This window comes from Chiloscyllium plagiosum, unplaced genomic scaffold, assembly GCF_037043375.1.
Source record: "Chiloscyllium plagiosum isolate Xiang-an unplaced genomic scaffold, Cpla_swu_hap1 HiC_scaffold_32, whole genome shotgun sequence".
Classification (NCBI taxonomy): domain Eukaryota; kingdom Metazoa; phylum Chordata; class Chondrichthyes; order Orectolobiformes; family Hemiscylliidae; genus Chiloscyllium; species Chiloscyllium plagiosum.
The window spans coordinates 37,197,362-37,220,720 of NW_028270170.1; the positions used below are offsets into that span (position 1 = coordinate 37,197,362).

At 41.7% G+C, this 23,359-nt stretch overlaps 1 protein-coding gene across 5 annotated transcripts in view; it reads right to left on the bottom strand.

Moving 5' to 3' along the window:
* fmnl1a (formin-like 1a) overlaps positions 1-23,359 on the bottom strand; it is a 264,044-nt gene that overhangs the window by 4,429 nt on the left and 236,256 nt on the right. For 2 of the 5 annotated variants that reach the window (XM_087977926.1, XM_043675288.2), the window contains 5 exons: positions 23,097-23,260; positions 21,378-21,479; positions 18,400-18,504; positions 14,385-14,508; positions 13,006-13,118 (listed from right to left, as the gene is read on the bottom strand). In XM_087977926.1, coding sequence (XP_087834052.1) covers positions 13,027-13,118; positions 14,385-14,508; positions 18,400-18,504; positions 21,378-21,479; positions 23,097-23,260 — 587 coding nt within the window. In that variant the 3' untranslated portion in view covers positions 13,006-13,026. Of the gene's footprint in view, positions 1-1,623; positions 1,870-13,005; positions 13,119-14,384; positions 14,509-18,399; positions 18,505-21,377; positions 21,480-23,096; positions 23,261-23,359 lie in introns of all 5 variants that reach the window. The other 3 variants (XM_087977925.1, XM_043675287.2, XR_015752517.1) reach the window with 2 other exon arrangements.

The window sequence follows — 23,359 nt, forward strand, 5'->3', positions numbered from 1 at the left end:
AATTAACAGGCTGGTTCTCAACACCCACTAACAGCTGACTGATTTCCCCATGTGTTATAACAATAGATTAGATGTTGTAACATCCCAGTTATAACAATAGATTAGACCCTGAAGTATTTGTTTAGATTAGAGTGGTGCTGGAAAAGCACAGCAGATCAGGCAGCATCAGAGGAGCAGGAAAATCAACATTTCGGCCAAAAGCAGCATTTGTAGTTATTTTTAACTTCTAATTCCAAACAATGCCATTTTTAAAAGGAAGAGTGCTGCAGAAAAACTGCAGATTTAAATTCAACGACTATTTAGCAATGTCCATGGAAAGCCGCACACGTGTAAACTGTCAAGTGGAGACCTCAAACAGGGAGAGACTTAAACAGGGATAATGAGGAGCTGTCTATCTTTCCCATCTTGGCAGAATGCCACCTCCTCCAAATATATCTGCTTTACTCACCAGGGACGTACAAAAAAAAAGGCCAGTTTCAACTCCACTGGAGTGAACTGATTGGGATTCAATGCTTTCGGGTGTACCTGGCCTGCTTCAAGCATTAGCATGCTGTGAAAATCATGGCAGAAGAACTGTCTCCTAGCCACTCAAGTCTTTTTAAGGTACTGATCCTCTCTAATAATGAGCTGCAAACCAGTTAAAAAGAAAACAAGCAAACAAAGGACTCTTTCTCACCCTTAATGTTGGAACTTCAAAAAGTATGCAAAACCAAGACTCTCAAAAATAACTGTTCAATTATCGGTGTCAATATTTTTATTAACTTCCACTCTGACAAATCCATAACATTCAACGATTCTGCTCTTTGTGAATGATCCAGAGACTGACCCATATGTCTTTCTTTTTGAACTTTTATCTTTTTATCTTATTTTTAAGTGTATGTGTGCTCTGCCACTAAGGTTCAGGAATGAATAAACTCACTCTTTTCATGAACTCAAGGAAGCCTGGTTAAACTGCCTCACTGTAAATGGTAAGCTCCTTTGGATCTGTGTAAGAGGTTTACACAAGGGAAGGCGTTTTTTTTCATTAATCTTGTTACAACTCAACTGAGATGGTGGGACAATAAAGAAGGTGTCAACCATTGTGGCACGGTAGCTCAGTGATCATCACTGCTGCCTCAAAGCGCCAGAGACCTGGGTTTGACTCTACCCTTGGGCAACTGTCTGTGTGGAGTTTGCACATTGTTGCTGTGTATGCATGGATTTCCTCCGGGTGTGTCCAGTTTCCTCCCACAGCACAAAGACGTTCAGGTTAAGTGGATTAGCCATGCTAAATTGCCCATAGTGTCCAAGGATGTGCAGTCTAGGTGGATTAGCCATGGGAAATATAGGGTTACAAGGACTGGGTAGGTGGGTGGGTCTCAGTGGGGTGCTCTTCAGAGGGTCGGTGTGGACACTTCAGCGATTCTATGATTCACCCCTCCTCACCAGTGAACTGAACAGTTTGGGGTATGCCATCTGGAAATGTAAGGAATTCAGGATTCTCGCCCAAGGTCTAGTCAGAATATCCCTTTTGTTACTCATCATGTGCTCTATCCCCAACAACATCACATAACACATGTCCTCAACACCAAAAGTTCCGTTGAAGCTGTGAGTAAAATAATATCAGACACCTTTGAGGCTTACCTTGAAGTGTCATGCCTGCTAGGTGGCTTACAGCAGGAGAAGCAGGGCAGAGAAGCAGAGAAGCAGCACACAGAGGCAGGAAGCAAAGCCAGATGATAGCAGCAGCCCCGGCGCTAGGCAGCAGCACGCTTCATGAAGAGCAGCTATCAGGCAGCGGAAACACAGCACTCAGAAGCAGAAACCTCAGAGAGCCAGCACACATCACAGCATATAGGGAACTCCACAATGTTACTGAGAGAAGTAGCCCTAGATCAGTTTAGATGAAAATAAGCACAAGTTGTTAAACGTTGTAAAATGAAATGATTTCATGCCTTGTAACTGAACACTCCATACCTTCAATGAGTGATTCTGAACATGGCAGTACTTTGGAATAGTGCAAACTGTTGCCTGTTGTAATATAGTGGCTGTGCTGTACATTGTGTAGCATCACATACAGGAATATCCAATTTTAAAATAACTTATATTTATAAAGCGCTTTGTCTGCAGTCAAATGTTTAGGATAAAAGGGGGTAAATTTAAAGGGGATGTGAGAGGTGGGTATTTTACATAGAGGTTGGTAAATGCCTGGAATACAATGCCAGAGGAGTTGATAGAGGCAGATACAATAGCAACATTTAAGACGCACCTTGACAGGTACATGAATCAGCACGGATATGGACAATGTGGAGGCAAAAGGTATTTTTCAGTTTAGAAAGGCATCATGTGTCAGCTCAGTATTGGTGGGCCATAGGGGCTGTTTGTGAGCTCTACTGCTCTTTGTTAAATGTTCAAAGACACTTCAGAGGTGCATTATGAAACAAATTTTGATGATGAGTCAGGTAAGGAGATATTAAAGGTTCCGATGTTTACTGGGGACAATTCCTGAGCTTGCAGCTTACTGCACCTTCCAAACCCGTGACCACTTCCACCTAGAAGGATAAGGGCAGCAGATATATGGGAACACCACCACCGTCAAGTTCCCCTCCAAGCCAATGCTGACTTGAAAATATATTACCGTTCCTTCACAGTTGTGTCAAAATCCTGGAATTCCATCCCTAATGGCATTGTGGGTCAACCCACAGCAAGTGGAATACAGCAGTTAAAGAAGGCAGCTCACCACCACTTTCTCAAGGGCAAGTAAGAACGGGCAATAAATGCTGGCCATCCAGTGACACTCGCATCCCACAAATGAATATATTTTTAAAAATTGAAACTGAAAGCAAGGTTTCCAATGTTGCAGCATTTATAATAGCGGCTGCAAAAGAGGCTTGAATTGGAAAAAGCATCCATATCCTTAAGTGTTGTGAGGAAGAAGGATGCTACTGGGGCAAGGTGATCAGAGGATAAGAATGTAGGACTAGGGGCCAGTGCAGATCAGTAAGCACCTGATCAAAAAGTGGAATACCCTTCAAAATTGCTTTGTGGGTTTACCGCAGCGGTTCGAGAGGTTGGCTCTCCATCTTTACTGATGGAATGATTTTGCCAGCAAAGCTCATTTCCAAGGAGTGAATAACTAAGAACGGGGGAGTAGGAGAGAACAGGACTTGGTGCAAGTTCAAATACAGTTGCTAAAGTTTACGGTGAACCCAGTTTATAGAGCATGTAAAATGGAGACTGATTGCATAAATATTGGAATAGGGAGCTAAGACAGAGATGAAGTTGCAGTAGTAGTTTTGTTTTTTGTTCTTTCATGGGATATGGGCAACATTGGTAAGACCCATTGCCTATCCCTAATCATCCTTAAGGAGCTGGTAATGAGTCACTTCCTTGAACAGATGCAGCCCACATGGTGTAGTTACCCCAATGTTGCTGTTAGGAGGGAGTCCAGGATTTTGGCAGTGATCATGAAGGTAGAGTGATATATTTCCAGGTGAGAATGGCATGGCCTGAGGGGATCCTGTACATTTTGGTGTTACCATGTGTATGTTGTCCTTATTCTTCTTGGCAAGAGAGGGCATGGTTTTGGTGGATGTTGTTGTACAAGCCTTGCCCATGGTACTGAAGAGCTGCTGATTGAGCAGGTTGCTTTCTTCTAGATGGAATTGAGATTGAGTCTTGTAGGGGTGTGCTCATTCAGACTAATGTGAAGATTCCATCTACATGGACATCAGTGGGGTTTTGCGAAGTTAGGAAGTGAGTTAGATACTATAGAATTATCAGTCTCTGATTTGCTCTTAAATTCACAGTATTTATAAAGCTGTTCTACTGAAACTTATGTTCAATGACAACACAATGACGGCACGGTGGCACAGTGGTTAGCACTGCTGCCTCACAGCGCCAGAGACCTGGGTTCAATTCCCGACTCAGGCGACTGACTGTGTGGAGTTTGCACATTCTCCCTGTGTCTGCGTGGGTTTCCTCCGGGTGCTCCGGTTTCTTCTCACAGTCCAAAGATGTGCTAGTCAGGTGAATTGGCCATGCTATAATTGCCCATACTGTTAGGTAAAAAGGGGTACATTTAGGGGTATGGGTGGGTTGCGCTTCGGCGGGTGTGGATTTGTTGGGCCGAAGGGCCTGTTTCCACACTGTAAGTAATCTAATCTAATCTAAACCCCCATCCCTCTCCAGCCTGAGCTTTTGATGGTGGGGGCTCTGACAATGGCTGAATGTCAAGGGGAATTTACACTGAATCATTGGAGATAATTGGACTAGCATCTATGTCGTGTGAATGGTACTTACCACTTATTGCCCAAGTTGTCTTTCAGTCTTTTGCGCTGTCCACACTATACAGCAATGTGATCGCACTGGAGAGGGTGCAAAGGAGATTAACCAGGATGATGCCTGTGCTGGATAGTTTTAGTTATGGAGAGAGATTGGACAGATGGGTTGTTTTCCTTAGAGCAGATTAGACTGGGAAGGGTCATCAATGAGACCTACAAAACTATGGCCAAATTGAGCTTCTGCTTTCTGTGGGCAGCACATATCTGGGCCATTTTCAATTCTATTGGGTAGATATGAATGAGGAGTCCTTAGTCCCTTTATCCCGTAATTTCATTCAATAAGATTTAAAAGGCATTTGGATGGGTATATGAATAGGAAGGGTTTGGCGGGATATGGGCCGGGTGCTGGCAGATAGGACTAGATTGGGTTGGGATATCTGGTTGGCATGGACGGGTTGGACCAAAGGGTCTGTTTGCATGCTGTACATCTCTATGACTCTATAAGATCATGCTGATCTAATTATCTCACATTCTTGCTTACCCAACATTACCACCCATTCCGTTGCTTAGCAAGGACCTAGCCATCTTTACTTTAGAAATATTCAAAGAGACTGCCTCCAGCGCCTTTTAAGGAAGAGAGTTCCAAAGACTCAATCTCTGTAAGTAAATAGTTCTCCTCATCACTGTCTAAAATTAGCGATTCCATATTTTAAAATAGTGAACGTTAGTTCTAGATTCTCCCACAAGAAAACTCTTCCTCTGGTTCATTGATCCAAAACCTGAACAAATGAACTAAACATCTTACCTGAGGTAAGGGTGATGACCTTTGACACTGAGGCAGCACTTGGCTGAATACAGTCCCCAATCAAATGGGATCTAGACACATCTTAACATGTCAAAACCCCTCAGGGGTTCCAATCAAGACACCTCTTATTTTTCGAACCTCTAGCAGATACAAACCTAGCCTGTCCAATCCTTCCTCAAAATACAACCCGACCATTTCAGATGTTATTCTAATAAATCTCTGGATGCTTTCAGTGCATTTCCATCCTTTTTTAAATAAGGGGACCAATATGCAGTGGCTATTTCAGACATGTTGTGGCCATTTCAGAAACATGGGTAGAGCAGGGACAGGAATGGTTATTGCAGGTTCCGGGATTTAGATGTTTCAGTAAGAACAGAAAAAATGGTAAAAAAGGAGGTGGTGTGGTAATGTTAGTCAAGGACAGTATTACGGTTGCAGAAAGGACATTTGATGACTTGTCTACTGAGGTAGTATGGGCTGAGATTAGAAACAGGGAAGGAGAGGTTACCTTGTTGGGAGGTTTCTATAGGCCTCCAAATAGTTCCAGAGATGTAGAGGTGTAAAGATGATCCTCAATATGAGCGAGAGTGATAGGGTGGTTGGTATGGAGGACTTTAACTTTCCAAATATTGACTGGGAATACTATAGTTCAAGTACTTTAGATGGGTCAGTTTTTGTCCAATGTGTGCAGGAGGGTTTCCTGACACAGTATGTCGACAGGCCAACAAGAAGCCAGTTTAGATTTGGTACTGGGTAATGAATCTGGCCAGGTGCTAGATTTGGAGGTAGGTGAGCACTTTGGTGATAGTGACTACAATTCAGTTACGTTTACTTTAGTGATGGAAAGGGATAGGTATATACCGCAGGGCAAAAGTTATACCTGGGGGAAAGGCAATTACAATGCGATTAGGCAAGATTGAGGATGCATAGGATGGGGAAGGAAACTGCAGGGGATGGGCACAATTGAAACGTTGAGCTTATTGAAGGACCAGCTACTGCGGGTCCTTGGCAAGTATGTAGCTGTCAGGCTGGGAGGAAATTGCCAAGTGCGGGAGCCGTTGTTTACTAGGGAAGTTGAATCTCTTGTCAAGAGGAAGAAGACAACGTATGTTAGGATGAGATGTGAAGGCTCAGTTAGGGGTAGCCAGGAAAGACCTAAAGAGAGAGCTAAGAAGAGCCAGGAGGGGACAGCAGAAGTTGTTGGTGGATAGGATCAAGGAAAAACCGAAGGCTTTCTATAGGAATATCAGGAATAAAAGAATGACGAGGGTAAGATTAGGGCCAATCAAGCATAGTAATGGGAAGTTGTGTGTGGAGTCAGAGGAGATAGGGGAAGTGCTAAATAAATACTTTTCATCAGTAGTCACACTGGAAGAAGACAATATGGTCGAGGAGAATACTGAGATACAGGCTACTAGACGAGATGGGATTGAAGCGCATAAGGAGGAAGTGTTAGCAATTCTGGAAAATGTAAAAATAGATAAGTCCCCTGGACTGGATGGGATTTATCCTAGGATTCTCTGGGAAGCCAGGGAGGAGATTTCACAGCCTTTGGCTTTGATCTTTATCTAATTATTATCTGTAGGAATAGTGCCAGAAGACTGGAGGATTGCAAATTTTGTTCCCTTGTTCAAGAAGGGGAGTAGAGACAACTTTGGAAATTATAGACCTGTGAGCCTTACTTTGGTTGTGGGTAAAGTGTTGGAAAAGGTTCTAAGAGATAGGATTTATAATTATCTAGAAAGAAATAAGTTGATTAGGGACAGTCAACACAGTTTTATGAAGGTTAGGTCGTTCCTCACAAAACCTATCGAGTTATTTGAGAAAATGACCAAACAGGTGGGTGAGGGTAAAGCAGATGATGTGGTGCATATGGATTTCAGTAAGGTATTTGATAAGGTTGCTAATGGTAGGCTATTGCACAAACTATGGAGGCATGGGAATTGAGGGTGATTTAGCAGTTTCAATCAGAAATTGGTTAGCTGAAAGAAGACAGAGGGTGATGGTTGATGGGAAATATTTATGCTGGAGTTCAATTACTAGTGGGGTACCGCAAGGATTTGTTTTGGGTCCACTGTTGTTTGTCATTTTTATAAATGACCTGGATGAAGGCATAGAAGGAAGGGTTAGTAAGTTTGCGGATGACACTAAGGTCAGTTGAGTTGTGGATAGTGCTGAAGGATGTTGCAGATTACAGAGGTACATAGATAAGCTGCAGAGCTAGGCTGAGAGGTGGCAAATGGAGTTTAATGCAGAAAAGTGTGAGGTGATTCACTTTGGAAGGAGTGCCAGGAATGCAGAGTACTGGGCTAATGGTAAGATTCTTGGTAGTGTAGATGAGCAGAGAGATCTTGGTGGCCAGGTACATAGATCCTTGAAATTTGCCACGCAGGTTGATAGGGCTGTTAAGAAGGCAAATGGTGTGTTAGCTTTTATTGATAGAGGGATTGAGTTTTGGAGCCATGAGGTCATGCTGCAACAGTATAAAATTCTGGTGCGGCCATATTTGGAGTATTACATACAGTTCTGGTCACTGCATTATAGAAAGGATGTGGAAAGTTTGGAAAGGGTTCAGAGGAGATTTACTAGGATGCTGCCTGGTATGTTGGGAAGGTCTTATGAGGAAAGGCCTTATGAGGAAAGGCCGAAGGACTTGAGGCTGTTTTCGTTACAGGGAAGGTTAAGAGGTGACTTAATTGAGACATATAAGATAATCAGAGGGGTAGATAGGTTGATCAGTGAAAGCCTTTTTCTTCAGATGGCTATGGCTAACACGAGGGGACATAGCTTTAAATTGAGGGGTGATAGATATAGGACAGATGTCAGAGGTAGTTTCTTTACTCAGAGAGTAGTGGGGCATGGAATGCACTGCCTGCAACAGTAGTAGTTTCGGCAAGTTTAAGGGCATTTAAATGGTCATTAGATTGGCATATGGATGAGAATGGAATCATGTCAGTTAAATGGGCTTCAGACTGGTTCTGCAGGTTGGTGCAACATTGAGTGCCAAAGGGCCTGGACTGCGCTGTAATGTTCTATGTTCAATGCTATACACAGCATTACAGATGGTGTCTTGCCAATGCCCTATACAACTGGAGCATCGTCTCTCAACTTTTGCACTCAAATCCTCTCCCAATAAACCATAACATTTGTTTTCCATACATGCATACTAACCTATTGCAATGTATGCACTGGAACATCTGACCGCCGGTCAGATGCTGATTTAAATGTCACAATAGTTGGAATGTATTGAAACCTATAGCCTATGCTATATTCAGCTCACTGAAATAGTTTAAGACTAGAATCTGTGATAATGACTTCCTCACATATCATTCCCTGAGTACCTATAGCTTAAAATATTTACAAATGCTTGAAACATGTTTTTTTTTTGCATTAATATGTTGGGCTTCCCTTTGATTGAGAATTGGCGTTTCTGCAGAACCTGCTCCTCCATTTAGATCTTGAAATGTTTAGTTGATTGTCTACTCTGTCTGTACACTCCAGACTTGAGCACAATGTCTACGGAACTGAGAGAGGTTCATGTTTTCAGGCATACGATCGGTGAGGTGAGATGTTGAAACAAGATACCATTGTCCTAATGGATCTGAGAAGAGTATTCTGGAGCAAAGCAGGAGAGTTATCCCTGGAGTCCTGCAAATACTTCTGTTAACCAACATCGCCAACACAGCTTCTCTGGCCATTTGTGCATTAATGTTTGTGGGAAGTTGCTGTGCATAAGTTGGCCGCTGTGTTTTGAAATTACAAATTTCAACAATACTTTATTGGCTGTAAAGTGCTCCAAGTGACCCAAGATCATGAAAATGAGTACAAGCTTTTTTTATCTCCACTGGAAAGCCATCAGGAACAGCTGATCTCTCCCTCCTTGTATACTTAGATCATTTAATTCACCAGAAACCTGGAATCACTTGTCTTTTAGTCAAGGCATTGAATACAAGAGCAAGGAGGTTATGATGGAGCTGCACATGACATTAGTTGGCCCATAGCTGGAGCACTGTGTGCCATTCTGGTCCCTAAACTGTATGAAGGATGTGAATACACTTTACAGGGTGCAGAGGAGATTCATCAGGATGTTGCCTAGACTGTCCTGATTCAGCTATGAAGAGACACTAGATAGGCTGGGGCTGTTTCCCTTGGAGCAGAGAAGGCTGACGGGTGGAACCTGATTGTCCTGTATAAAGGTCTGATGGGCATTGACAGGGTAGATAGGGAGATACCTGTTACAGTAGCAGACGGGTCAGTAACCAGGGAACACCAGTTTTAAGGGAAGGAGATAGAGATTTAGAGGGAACTTGAATAAAATCTTTTCACCCAGAGGTTGGCGTCACTGCCTAAATGGGCAGTCGAATTGGGATCCCTTAAGATGTTTAAAAGCTTTTTTGGATGAACATTGAAAAGCTACATCATATATGACTACTGGCCAAGTGCTGGAAGGTGGGATTGGAATGGATGGCAGTCTGATGACTGGTGATGAGACATTGGGCCTCTTTCTGTGCTGCAAAAACTCAATGATACTTCTTGCGAAGGAAATCGCTTGCAAACTCAGCTTTTATAAAAACTGTTAGAACATCTTGACAATCACCAAATATTTTGCAGTCAATTAATCATTCATAAACTGATTCCATGACCAATGCAAAATGTGACACCAAAAAAGTTCAGTGTTGGGAACTTTCAGACAGAGGAACCATTAGGACCAAATATGGCAGATCCTATAGAAACCTAGAACACAGAAAGCAAAAATTGGCCATTTGATACTCAACAGGATCATGTCTGATCCTCTATTTCAAAGCCATACTCCCACTGTGATCCCATATTCCTTGACACCTTTAGCTTCTAAAAGTCTATTTATTTCTTGAATATGTTCAGTGACTCGGCCTCCACGTGCTTCTATGGTAGAGAATTCCACAACCGAGTGAAGAAATGTCTCATCTCAGTCTGAAATGTCTTATGCATATCCTTAGACTGTAACCTCTTGTTCTAGATGTCCTGGCCAGGAAACATCATCCCTGCATCCAGTCTTTCCAGCCCTGTCAGAACTTTATATATGTTTCAATGGGACCCCTTGTCATTCTTCTAATCTCCAATGAATACAGACAGGCCTAGTCTGTACAATCTCTCCTCATATGACAAACCTGTCAGCCCAGGAATCAGTCTGCTGAATCGTCACTGCACTCTCTCTCTGACAAGCATATCGTTTCTTAGGTAAAGAGTCATAGGATATTATAGTACAGAAACAGACCCTTCAGTCCAACTCATCCACGCCGACCAGACATCCCAATCTGACCCAGTTCCATTTGCCAACCTTTGGCCCATATCCCTCAAAACCTTACAAATTCAATGTACCTAACCAGATGCCTTTTAAATGTTGTGTTTGTACCAGCCTCCACCACTTCCTCTGGCAGCTCATTTCATACACACAACATCCTATGCGTGAAAAAGTTACCCCTCAAATTCTTTTTAAATCCTTTCCCTCTCCCCTTAAATGTACCCTCTAGTTTTGAACTCCTCCACTCGAGGAAAAAGACCTTGGTTATTTACCCTATCCATGCTTCTCCTAATTTTATAAATCTTTATAGGGAGACAAACATCACACACAATATTCTAGGTGTGAACCCACCAAGGTTCTATTCTGCAATAAGACTTCCTTGCTTCTGTACTCGAAATTCCTTGCAACAAATGCCAACAGATATTGCCTACCTAACTGCTAATCATCATGTTTAACTGCTGTGATTAGTGTAAAAGGACATCCAGGTCCCTTTGTACATCAACCTTTCTCAATCAATGACAAACTCTGTTATTCTGTTTTTCCTACCGAAACGGACAATTCCACAATTACCGAAATCACCCTGCATCTGTCATGTATTTGCCCACTCACTGAACTTGCCTAAATTACCCTAGCACCTCTTCATACCTTCCTCACCACAAACACTCCCACCTAGTTTTTGTCTTCAGAAAGCTTGGAAATATTATACTCGATTCCCACATCCAAATCATTGATATATATTTTGAATCGCTGGGGTCTAAGCAGGTATCCCACTTTCATACTGAATGTGACCCAGTTGCTGTATTGTTCCCTGCCTGCTAACCAATTCTCAATCCATGCCAGTATTTTACTAACAATTCCCTGTGCTTTGATTTTGCATAATAATATCTTATCTAGGACTTTATCAAAATCTTCCTGAAAATCCAAATACACATACCTACTGGGTTTCCCCAGCTCTTCTATTGGCCATGTTCTCAAACAAAAAACCCTCCAGTACATTCATCAAACACAACTTCCCTTTCTTAATATCTGTGTTGATTTAATGTCAGTATTTTAAGGGTCCTGCTATCACATTCTTTATGATAGACTCCAGCATTTCCCACTTACTGACGTTAGACTAAACAATCTATAATTTCCCATTTTCTCCCTCCGTCCTTTTTCCAAAGAGTGAAACCACCTTCCAATTTGTCAGGATTGTCTCACAACCAATAGAATTTCGGGAATATGACAATGAATGCATTCACTATTTCCATGGTCAACAACTTTAATACCCAGGGATCTTGACTGTCAGGCCCTGGAGATTTATTAGCTTTTAGTCCCACTAATTTTCCAGCACATTTTTATTCATTCTAATTTTTTTTTCAATTTCTACTTTGCAAAAGACTCTGACTTCACCTTTTGAGAAGGTCTTCTTGTGTGAACACAGAACAAAAGCAGTTGTTTAACTCTTCTGCCATTTCATTGTTTAGATTAGATTACTTACAGTGTGGAAACAGGCCCTTCGGCCCAACAAGTCCACACCGACCCGCAACCCACCCAGACCCATTCCCTTACATTTACCCCTTCATCTAACACTACAGGCAATTTAGCGTGGCCAATTCACCTAACCTGCACAACTGAACACCCAGATGAAACCCACGCAGGGAATGTGTAAACTCCACACAGTCAGTCACCTGAGGTGGGAACTGAACCCGGGTCTGTAGCGCTGTGAGGCATCAGTGCTAACCACTGTGCCACTGTGCCGCCCACAATTCTTCCATTTCAGATCGTAAGGAACCTGTGTATGTGTCTTATCTTTTCCTATTTACAACTTATAGAAGCTCTTACAGTCTGCATTTATGCTCCTTATAAGTTTACTCTCATACAATGTTTTCCCATGTAACCAAGCTTTTGGTCCTCCTTTGCTGAATTCTAAACAAACATGACAGGTAGTCACTCTGGAGTATCTGGTGCATTTGTCAGCTGCAAAAATCAGTGTTCTTGTGTGTACTTGCTGTAAAGGTCAAACCCATTTATAACCACAACATGCTACACTCACGTTAGTTATCAGCTTCTATGTTTGACCTCAAGTTGATGTTTTACTTTCTGGTGTAATTGGGTGCAATTGTAGAGCCATGGAGAAGATTAAGGCATGGCCACACATAACAATGGCTTTGTGATGAACAATAAACATGGTGACCACCGCCCCCTGCTGGTGGTTCACCTTTACACAGTGCGTAAGTCAAAACCTCCACTGCCTTTTTGGAGAGGTTGCTTGAAGCTCCAAAGGTCAATTTATACTATAGCATCAACATAAAAGAAATTCATTCCCAATAATAATATCACATAAAGCTTCAAATTATGTGGCATAATTTTAGTAGCGAAAGACTTAAATGATTCATATGAGATTACCTTTGTTAGTTATTGTAACGCTTGTTTTGTCTATTAAATTAGATAAAGTAATTATACATTAATATTGCATCATTTAATTTCTAAATTTAGATAACTTTAGATAATATACATTATCCTATTAAACTACCTGAAGAGTACAACTCAAGGTTTATATAGATTTGCAACATTAACCATAAAGCTACCTACAATGCATTTTGCTCCAACCTGTAATGTATCGATGAATAATGATGGTTTCAAAGCATGAAGCACTAATGTTGCAGTTCAGTTACCTAGAGAAAGTGCAGAGTTCACTAAGGCGGACTTTCATCGTTAAATGAGGCATCGTAGAACAGTCGAGAAGAGCGTTTGGCAGTCCGCGCAGTGAATGGGACAGTCTTCAGTGCTGTCCATGAGAGTCCAGGCAGGAAGAATGGTACACGTGAAAGGAACAGGACCAGAGACAAAGCAACAGAGATCAACATGATATGAGAGAAAAGCAGAGGAAGGAGCATGATGGAGATAAAGAACAAGCATAAGAGAATGTGATGAAAATCATGGAAGTAGGAGAGGGACAGCAAGCAAGCAAAAAGCAACACAGAGAGAAAAGCAAACATAAGGAAAATGGGGGAAGAGGGAGGGATATATAAAGAAGAGCAAAGGAGAGAGTGAGAGTCATAGAGGCAGTTTTCAACTGAACATATTAACAATTCCCTTCCTCCAAAGATTTGAAACAAGAAATATTTTGTCTCAATACAGGCATTTTATAAACAATCTAAATTTTGCTTTTGCATGTCTGTCTGTCCGTCTGTCTGTAATAGTTGTGAGACCAGAGAATCATGTTTGGTTAATTATTCACCTCATCTGGCTTTACTGAAATAAAACATAAACTGAGACAGGTTTGGATGCAAGTGACACTGGAAGTAGTTCAAAATAATCACTCAAATTCCCTTTAAAAGAGTGATATGCCATTCAAATTAAGATTTGACTTTCTGCATCTTTATGCTTGCCAAGAAACAAGCCACACTTCCAGGGATTTCTCAATTTAACCACTGACTGCAATAGTAACTCACACAGTTGTAAAGATACCTATGTTTCAGTGCTGTAAGAGCTAAATACACGAGACACAATTTTACCTGTACTTCTTCCTTGACCTCCGGACTTGGTTCAAGAAGAATTAAGCATTATCACTTTTCTGACCGCTCCCGAATTTAAAATCAACTGTGTATTTTCTCCATGGTTTTCCAAGTCACAGTCTACTTGGGACTTCCTTCAGTGAGCTCAGTTGCCACTGGCTGTAAAGTGCCACCTTGATGAGTAGCACTGTCACACTGCCAATGAAGCAGTCGGCCATTCAGTCCCACAAGCCCTGCTACACAATTCAATTAGATTGTGACTGATCAACTCTTCACTTATTCACCAGTATTCCCTTGATGTCCTTGTCTGATAAAAAGCTATTGCTCTGAAACACTAAGTGTCCCTTAGCATTGTCCAGATTTCTACAAAACTGTGAATGTGTAGCAACACGTTCTACATTGAAGTGACATGACAGAGCCAGCATATGGATTCAGTATCTGACTACTTGGGGTGGGAAAAGAAATTAATCCTGAAGTTTTACTTCCCCAGATTAGTGTGCAAGACAGCTGTGTGGTATTCTCCTGCACTGAATTACCTGTGATAATATCCTCAATTGCTCCGTCCTTGCCCTCATACACCATTCTCTCTTTACCCTGCTGCTTCTTCTTCAGCTCGGCCATTAGATCCATGTGAGGGACCTTACTCCTCGTGGGAAGGGGCTGGAGAAAAAGATAAGAGTTCACTTATCACTGCTGCGAAACTGTGAGTTACAATCACCAGAAAATAAATTGTTCATGAAATTGAAAAAGATTTGGAGTCACCAATGTTAGAAGACAGCTCCTCTATTTAAATCACTCCCTGACGTGCTTAAGTTAAAAAAAAAAGCAGATCTCTTGTGGTGTTACTCGCACTCAGATGAGTGGCATGCTGTTTTAGAAGGTCAAAATGATTACACGATGCTGAGCGATGTGTTCTTTATTGCTGAAAAGTTAACATTTGTTTAATAGATACAGAGTTCATACAGGGACGAATTGAGAATCTGACAGTTAAGCAAACACTGGGTGAAATATGCAGCTTGTCAGTTGAGAAGCTCAATGTTAATTGTTTTAATTGAGGTTAAGTGCATACAGGTGAGGGTTTGACTGGGTGGTTTCTTAAGTGTGTAATAGCAACACAGTGGGTCTCTTGTGGTTCAGTGGTAATGTCCCTACCTCTGGTCCAGGAGGCCTGGGATCATATCTCACCTACCCCAGACTCTTGAATGGACCTTTAATATATTAAAGTTGATTTTTCTTTGCATCTTCTCTGTAGCAGAGAAAATACATTGTGTTCTATTACCATGATGTACTCATCTAAGGTATGATTTACCTGGATAGCATGCAAAACAATACTTATCACCGTATTTCTGTACATGTGACAATAATAAATCAAAAATCCAGATGTACATTATAATGTCTGAATAGGTTGATTAGAAAATATCTATTGTGGTGGAGTGAAATTAGGAGAGATATGTCTGTATTTCTTTATTATCATGATAGAATCCCTATTCTCTAGTCATTCAGGCCATCGACCCTCCCACTTTATTCCCGTAAAGCCACATTTCCCATAGCCAACCCACCTAGCCTACACATCCCTGAACAGTATGGGCAATTTAACATGGCCAATCCACCTAACCTGCACATCTCCAAACTGTGGGCGGAAACCACACAGACACAGGGAGAATGTGCAAATGCCACACAGACAGTGGCCTAAGGCTGGACTCAAACTCAGGTCCTTGCTGCAGTGAGGCAGCAGTGCTAACCACTGAGCCACCATGTGTTTCTTTGATTAAATCTTTCGAACACTGGCTCGGGTTTATTCTTTCATCGACTGATTATTGGTTAAATCCAAGGTATGTTTCCTCAATTTATCATCTACAGTTATTCCCAAGTTACTCATGGCATGATCAAAACCAAGTTTGCACAGGCATTAGCCCAACTGTTAGATTTGTGGAGCTGATTGTTCACGTGGCCTGTATGTCAAAGGTTCATCACCTATGGGCTGGCCCAGTGCTGGAATTCTTCACTTAGGGAGACAATTGTCAATGAGTAGGATTCGTACATAGCTGTTGTTGGTGTCAAGATGTTCTAGGGAGGAGTGAAGGGCAAGTGATATGGCATCTGACGTGGATCTGTTGGTCCGATAGGCAAATTGGGGTGGGTCAAGAGCAGTGGGGAGGCTGGAGTTGATTAATGCCATGACCAGCCTTTCAAAGCACTTCATGACACTGAAGTTAGGGCCACTAGGCGATAGTCATTGAGACATGCTGTAGGTACCGTCTTAGGCACAGGGATGATGACGGCCCTGTTGAAACAGGCAGGGACAGTGGGCTGCTGCAGGGAGAGGTTGAAGATGTCCGAGAAGACCTCTGCCAGTTGATCTGCACATGCTCTCAGTGACACAAAAAGTGAGTGATATATGAAGTGAGACAGACTATACTGTTTTTATATCATGAGCTCCTTTTGTTTTAGTGGTTTGCTCTCACTCCATTATGTTGTTGTACGGCTAATGGGACCAGAACAGCTGACAGGACCAGTCCTGGACTTGACTGTGGAAGTCAGTGAGTTATCCTGCCGATCCTGGTCTCCACTGCGGTGTCACGTCTTCACTTGCGGTGGCACGGGTGACTCAGTAGTTAGCACTGCTGCCTCACAGCGCCAGGGTCCCAGGTTCAATTCCAGCCTCGGGTGACTGTGTGGAATTTGCACATTCTGCCTGTTTCCTCCCACAATCGAAAGATGTGCAGGTCAGGTGGAATGACCATGCTAAATTGCCTGTAGCACTCAGGGATGTATTGGTTAGGTGCATTAGTCAGTAGTAAATGTAGGGGACTGGGTTACAGTTTGGAGGGTTGGTGTGGACCTGTTTGGCCAAAAGGCCTGTTTCCTCGCTGTAGGGATTCTATGACTTCTTACTTTAATGGCTCCCATCAAAAAAAGGAGCTTATAATGTGGATATATTTTAAAGGGATGCAAGTAAGGGTGGTGAGAGAATGAAACCTTTTTCAGTCAGTGAGTGCACTGCCTAAAACTGTGGTGGAGACAGGTACAATGGAGGCATTCAAGAGGGAATTGGATGAGTTTTTAATAAAAATAGTCTGCGGGGACATAGTGAAAAGACAGGAGTTTAGTATGAGGTAATAGAACCAATACAGACAAGATGGGCTGAAGGGTCTCCATTGTGTAATTCAGTTGTAGATATATAGAACTGTGTTTTCCTGTCATTGTATGAGCTGTCATAGTAACCTGCAGTTTCACTGCACTCTGGAACCAGCTTGAGCAATTTGCCTTGATTATGCTTCAATCAGTGATAACCTTTCCGCTGTCAGTGAGGAGATTGCTGTCTCAAGGGACATTTTCTGGATATAACTTCTTTGAAGATCATGTCTCAGTAGTTGCACTAGATAGTTGTTCTCATTGCAGCTCTAGGGAGTGGTGGCAATGTCTCGACATTAGCAAAGCAGAGGCCCAGGCTAATGACCTGCGGGCACAGGTTCAAATCCCACAACAGCAGTTAGTGGAATTTGAATTAATTAAGAAAAACAAACCTGGAATAATCAGTAATGGTGATGTGACAACTGTCAGCAATTGTTGCAGGTTCACTCACGTCCTTCACAGAAAGAAATCTGCTACTCTTACCTACTCTGATTTAAAAGACCAGTGGTTGACTTTCAAATGCCCTCTGAGGTGGGTGATGAAGCCACTCATCACGGGCAATTAGGGCTGGGTAATAACCATTGGTTTTACCATTGACACCCACATTCTACGGAAGAATTAAAGTAAAATAATGCTCTCAGTAGCTTCATGTTAAACAAAAGATATTCTAAGATTTAGCCTAGTATAAAGAAATAGAGCCAATGGTGATTGGTGTTTCTGTGCTCAGCTGGGACAATAGAATGGCCATGGCCCTTCACAGAGACTCACCAATTTCAGACACTCTAGAGGCTCTGGTGACAATTTCACGGCTTAGATCCCAACTTACAGGAAACCTTAGATTTGTACAATTTGTTTTGCTCTTCTTGGGCTATGATGGGCAGAAGTAGGTAGGCCTCCACATTGGCTCCTCCAATCAGTTGCTAGGCAACAGGCCAAAGGGCCATTGGTAGTTCTTACACAATTTCAATCCCAAGCTGAGCTCTTAATTCAACATTCTTAATATTTGGAATGAAATTGCTCTCCTTAGTTAACAAAATCTTTCAATAGAGATAGCACAGTGGTTCAGTGGTTAGCATTGCCGCCTCATAGTTTGATTCCAGCCTTGGGTGACTATCTGTATGGAGTTTACATGTTCTCCCCATGTCTACGCGCGTTCCCTCCGGATGCTCTGGTTTCCCCCCACAGTCCAAAGCTGCGCAGGCTAGGTGGATTAGCCATGGGAAGTACAGGATTACAGGATTAGGGTAGAGGGTGGGTCTGATTGGGATGCTCTTCAGAGGGTCAGTGTGGACTCAAAGGGCAGAATGGTCCGTTTCCACACTGTCGGGAGTCTATGAACATATTTTCCCAAACCAATGTAAAACAAAAGGCTGTCAGTCAAATCATTTCACCATTCAGCTCAGACAGAGCCCTCACCTTCACATCTGGCTGGTCCATATTGGACGATGAGATTTTGTCCTCAGGGTTTTGAACGGCCATTGCCTCTTGCTTCTTACGGCACTCATTGTCCTGCTCAGCTTGCTGAGATTACATAAGAAAATGGAATCATCAGGTATTGCCATGAATCTATTGGCATGGTACAATTACAATTAATATGTCTTTCAACCATTTTGAAAAGACTAACCACTTAATGCCTTGTGATCTTTCTTTCCCATTGTTTTGGCAAATTTTCCTGCAATTTCTTTGTTATTTATCAAAGTCCCTTTCAAACATACAAATTAGGAGCAGAAGAAAGGCATTTGATACCTCAAACCTGTTCTTCATAAATTAAATTCATGCCTGATCTTTCCGTGTCCTGTATATTTACCCTCATTAAACTGGGATTCTCTTGCCTAACAAGGATCCATCTAGTTCTGTCTTAAGAATCACTTCCATTGCCCTCTGAGGCAGAGACTACGGAAGTTGCACAATCCTCTAAGGGAAAGAAAAATCTTCTCAACTCTACCTTTACCTAATAATACCTAATTTTAAACAATGTTCCTTTCATTCTGGACTCATCAACAAGGATAAACATCCTTTCTACTTCCACTTTGTCAAGACCAATCAGACAGAGTCATACAGCACGGAAAATAGACCCTTCAGTCCAACTCAAGTCATCCCTTGCTTTTCAAAACTCCAGTGAAGTAAAATCCAGCCTGATCATATTAGACAACCTGTCCATTCCAGGTATCGATCTCATGTAAACATCCTTCGATTCACCTTCAGCTTAGTTACAGCTTTCCTTTAATAAGAAGGCCAAAACTGCACACAGTATTTGAGATGTGTTTTCACAAGTGTCCCGTGTAACTGAAGCATAAATCCTTACTTTTATGTTTAATTCCCTTTGTAATAAAGAATCATATTCTATTAACCGTCTTAATCATCTAATTTATTGATATAAATTGTAAAACGTTGAGGGTCTGAACATCTGTTTTGGGCCTCACTCACCATGTCCTGCGAATCTGAAACAGATCCATTTATGCACATTCTGTATTTTTCTGTCAATCAGCCTATCTTGTACTTAAACCGGCAAGTTGCTGTATGAGCTTTTGCTTTGCATAATAACCCTTTATGTGCAACCTCATCAAATGCCTTCTGGTTTCTGGGAAATTAACCCCAACAAATCGAATGCTTCATTAGTCACCTCTCTTAAAAGCCTGGGATGAAGTCCATCTGGATCCAGAACCTTATCCACCTCTAGTTGCATCTGTTCACTCATTAACACCTCCCTGGTGATTATAATTTACCAGGTTCCCCTCTTCTGTCCACTTACTGATTTAAAGGTAATACTGAGATGCTTTCTGTATTCTCCAGTGAAGTCAGAAACAAAACATTTATTCATTACATTTGCCAGTTCTTTATTATCTACCGTTAATTCCCCATTCTTTCCCTCGTGTCAACCAACTTCGCTTTACTTTCTTTTTTCCTTTTTATATACCAGTAGAAATTCTTGCTCTCTGTCCTTTTATTTCTAGCTAGTTTCTAATCATGCTGTTATTTATTTGTACTGAAAATCCTTCTGTCATTCTCCAACATTCTTTGTATTCTGACTAGTCATCTGAAGTGCCACTCACCTTTGCACAAGTATACACTTTCTCCTTACGTTTATCCCTTTCAGTGTCTGCCACTATTTGTGTAATGATACACCTGCTCACTTAATAGCGCACTTCATTTCAGCTCATGTTGGCATAGTTGGCACTTTAAAATCTTGTAATCTTAATTAAATGCTAATCTTAGGCAGAACCATCTTCCTTTCAAAGTGTGCGTAAAATTGAATCATATTACGATCGCTCCTATCCAAAGATGTCATTACTCTGTGGTGATTTATTAATTCTGTCACATTATACAGTACTAAGTCTAATATGACCTGCTTTCTGAGAGTTTCTTAGAAAAGCATATTTTGGAGGCAATATCAAAAATCATAACAAAATCAGTTCCTGCCCTTCTTTCAAGCAGCAAATTCATGACTGGGGCTTTTCCAAATTAAGATTAGTCTTTATCCTCTGATATTACCTCTCCTATCAGTGAAACAAGTTCCTCCTTAATTAACATAGATTAGGGCATGTAAAATTACCTGGTGTATGACATTTTCTCAGTGTCAAGGTGGTCTATATTCCCATTGTGGGAGAGACTGGAACTAGGACATAGTTTAAAAATAAGAGACCTCCCATTTATGAGGGAGATAAGGAGAAACTGTTTCTCTCAGTGGGCCGTGAGTCTGTGAAATATTCCTCCAGAATGTTGGAGACAGAGTCATATTGGGGTGGGTGAGTAAATGGAGTAAAGGCCACAGTCAGAGCAGTCATGATGTTCCTGACTAGCAGAGGTGACTTGAAGGATCAAGCCTGCGTAAAAATCAACTGTCGAGGGTGTAGTGACAATGCTGGCAATGTTCACAGCAAACTTTATTTTATGAAGCAGCACTGTTGATAAACCTGCAAAATTGTTTGCCTCAAATGCCGCGATGTTTACAGTATTATTGCAATGTTTGAATAGTCAGTTGAGGGTGTAAGTGAGAAGGCTTTCAGCCCGAAACTGTTTATTTAAGGCAAAATTGCATTGCTATTCAAGTGATTAATGTTGTAAATAAAGTATAACACTGATGAGTTTATCCTTGTATTACATTTCTATTACTTAGTGTGTGTTTTTATATTGATTATGTGGCTGTCTTGATCAACTGGAATATTCAATCAACTGATATACTCCTGGTCCCATAGGTGGTGGTTAATAAATAGTTTGCTGTATTATAAGTTCGAAAATTCTAATTTAAACCATGTTTCATTAGAATAATGATGGGATTGTCCAGAAATGAGCTTCAGGAAGGAACGACGCATTTTGAAGCAAACATTGAAGTGTATACACATCAGTCTAGTGACCTCGACTAAACGGAGATCGCGCAGTGATCCGTTCTTTACCTTATAAGCCTTGATGAACCTCAAAAAGAATGGGAAGAACATGGATGGTGGCATTGTCTTAACATCTTCACCAAAGTACTCAATGACAGATTGGTAAGCTTCCTGTGGAAGAAAACAATGAACACAAGGTTAGTCCCAATCAGCAACTGGGACTGTGATGATCAAAATTAACTAGAACAAAGGTAAGTCCCTCTTGAACAAGATCATTGGGATCTGGGAGCTCCGTGCATATTCCTTGGGAAGCCCTGGTGGACATTGAGCAGCTGTCTAAAAAGGTCACTGGTCTAAGGCACGAGTCTCCCCTCTTAATTTTTTTCTGGCTGCAGACAGGAAGTGACCTCACTCTGAACGCAGGCACCTGTAGCCCGCCATTCATTCCAGTTGAGTCACCTCACAAAGACTCACTCAAATTTACACAACACCAGGGTCTGCCACAAAAAGCAAATTTAAGTCAGTCAATTAAGGCAAAGTACTGCAGATGCTGAAGACTGGAAGCAAAAAGGTCAAAGTGCTGGAAAAATTCAGCAGATCTGACAGCATCTGTGAGAGAGAAACAGAGTTCACAAAAGAAGAGTCACATTGGACCTGTAACACTAACTCTGTTTCTCTCTCCACAGATGATGCCAGACCTGCAGAGTTTCTCCAGCAATTTCTCTTCTTATATCTAAACTAATCCGTATTCTGACAGGCCTGGTTAGAAGCTTTATTGAATATAAAATAAATTAAGAGGCCAAATGGGCAATTCATATAAACATGCACAGTAAAAACTTCTTTAAATATATAAGAGGGAACAAAAAGGCCAAAGTGAAGAGAGGCCCATTGGAGAACAAGGCTGGGATAATAATAATGGGTAACCAGAAATCAGTGGTGGGCAATTTGTTAGAATCAATCCTGAGCGTTTGGATAAACTGTCAATTAGAACGATGGCTGGGTGGGAACGGAGTGCCTGAGTTAAGGAAATGCTGGATAGGTTGGGACTTTTTTCACGGGAGTGTTGGAGGTTGAGAGATGACTTGATAGTCGTTTATAAAATCATGAGGGGCATAGATAAAGTGAATGGAAGGTGTCTTTTCCCTAGGGTGGGGAATTTCAATACCAGGGGCATAATTTGAAGGTAAGGAGAGAAAGATTTAAAAAATACATGAGGGGCAATTATTTTTTACTGAGAACGCAGTTACTATGTGGATGAAATTCCAGAGAAAGTGGTGGATACAGATACAGTTACAACATTTAAAAGACATTTAGATAAGCACATGAACAGGAAAGCTTTGGATGGATATTGGTCAAGCGCAGGCAGTTGGGACTAGTTTAGTTTAGGGTTATGGTCGGCCCGGACTGGTTGAACCAAAGGGCCTGTTTCTGCGCTATTGGACTCTCTGGCTATGACTCTGTATATTTATTTTTGAATGAAGTAGGACTATGAGACAAGTGTTTGGAATATCAGAGCAGCCTAACAGCTGGAGCACTTCAACATCTGCATCTTTCCAACAATGTTTGGGAAAGTGACCTGATCTATTTCCCTTACTCACCTCAGGGTACCTGAACGGTAAGTGGTGGGCTGGTTTTTGACAATTGAGTGGCTTCGTGTATACTGATAAACGATGGCCAAAACTTAACGTAAGACATCACTGTGTGCACAGTGCAGTGTGACCTCAACAAGTGGATGTTTTGGCTCAGTATGATAAGCTTTTAGACTTAAGTGAGCTTGTTCCTATTTACCTGTGCAGTTTTGCCGTCCTTCTGTAAGTTGTCCACTTTCTCACTGTTGCTGCTCAGGAATTCTTTCAGGAGTAAACTGGTATCCTCGACCATGAAAGCTTTCCGGACAAGTTCCATTCCCTGTTGTAACGATCGCACGTCCTGTAGAACATTGTCCAGTGACACTGCGATAGAGACAACAAGTGGGAAAAGTCACCCACATTCTAATCAAAGAAGCTGATAATGGTTCAGGTGGTGAGGCAAGTACAACACGATGTGCCCAA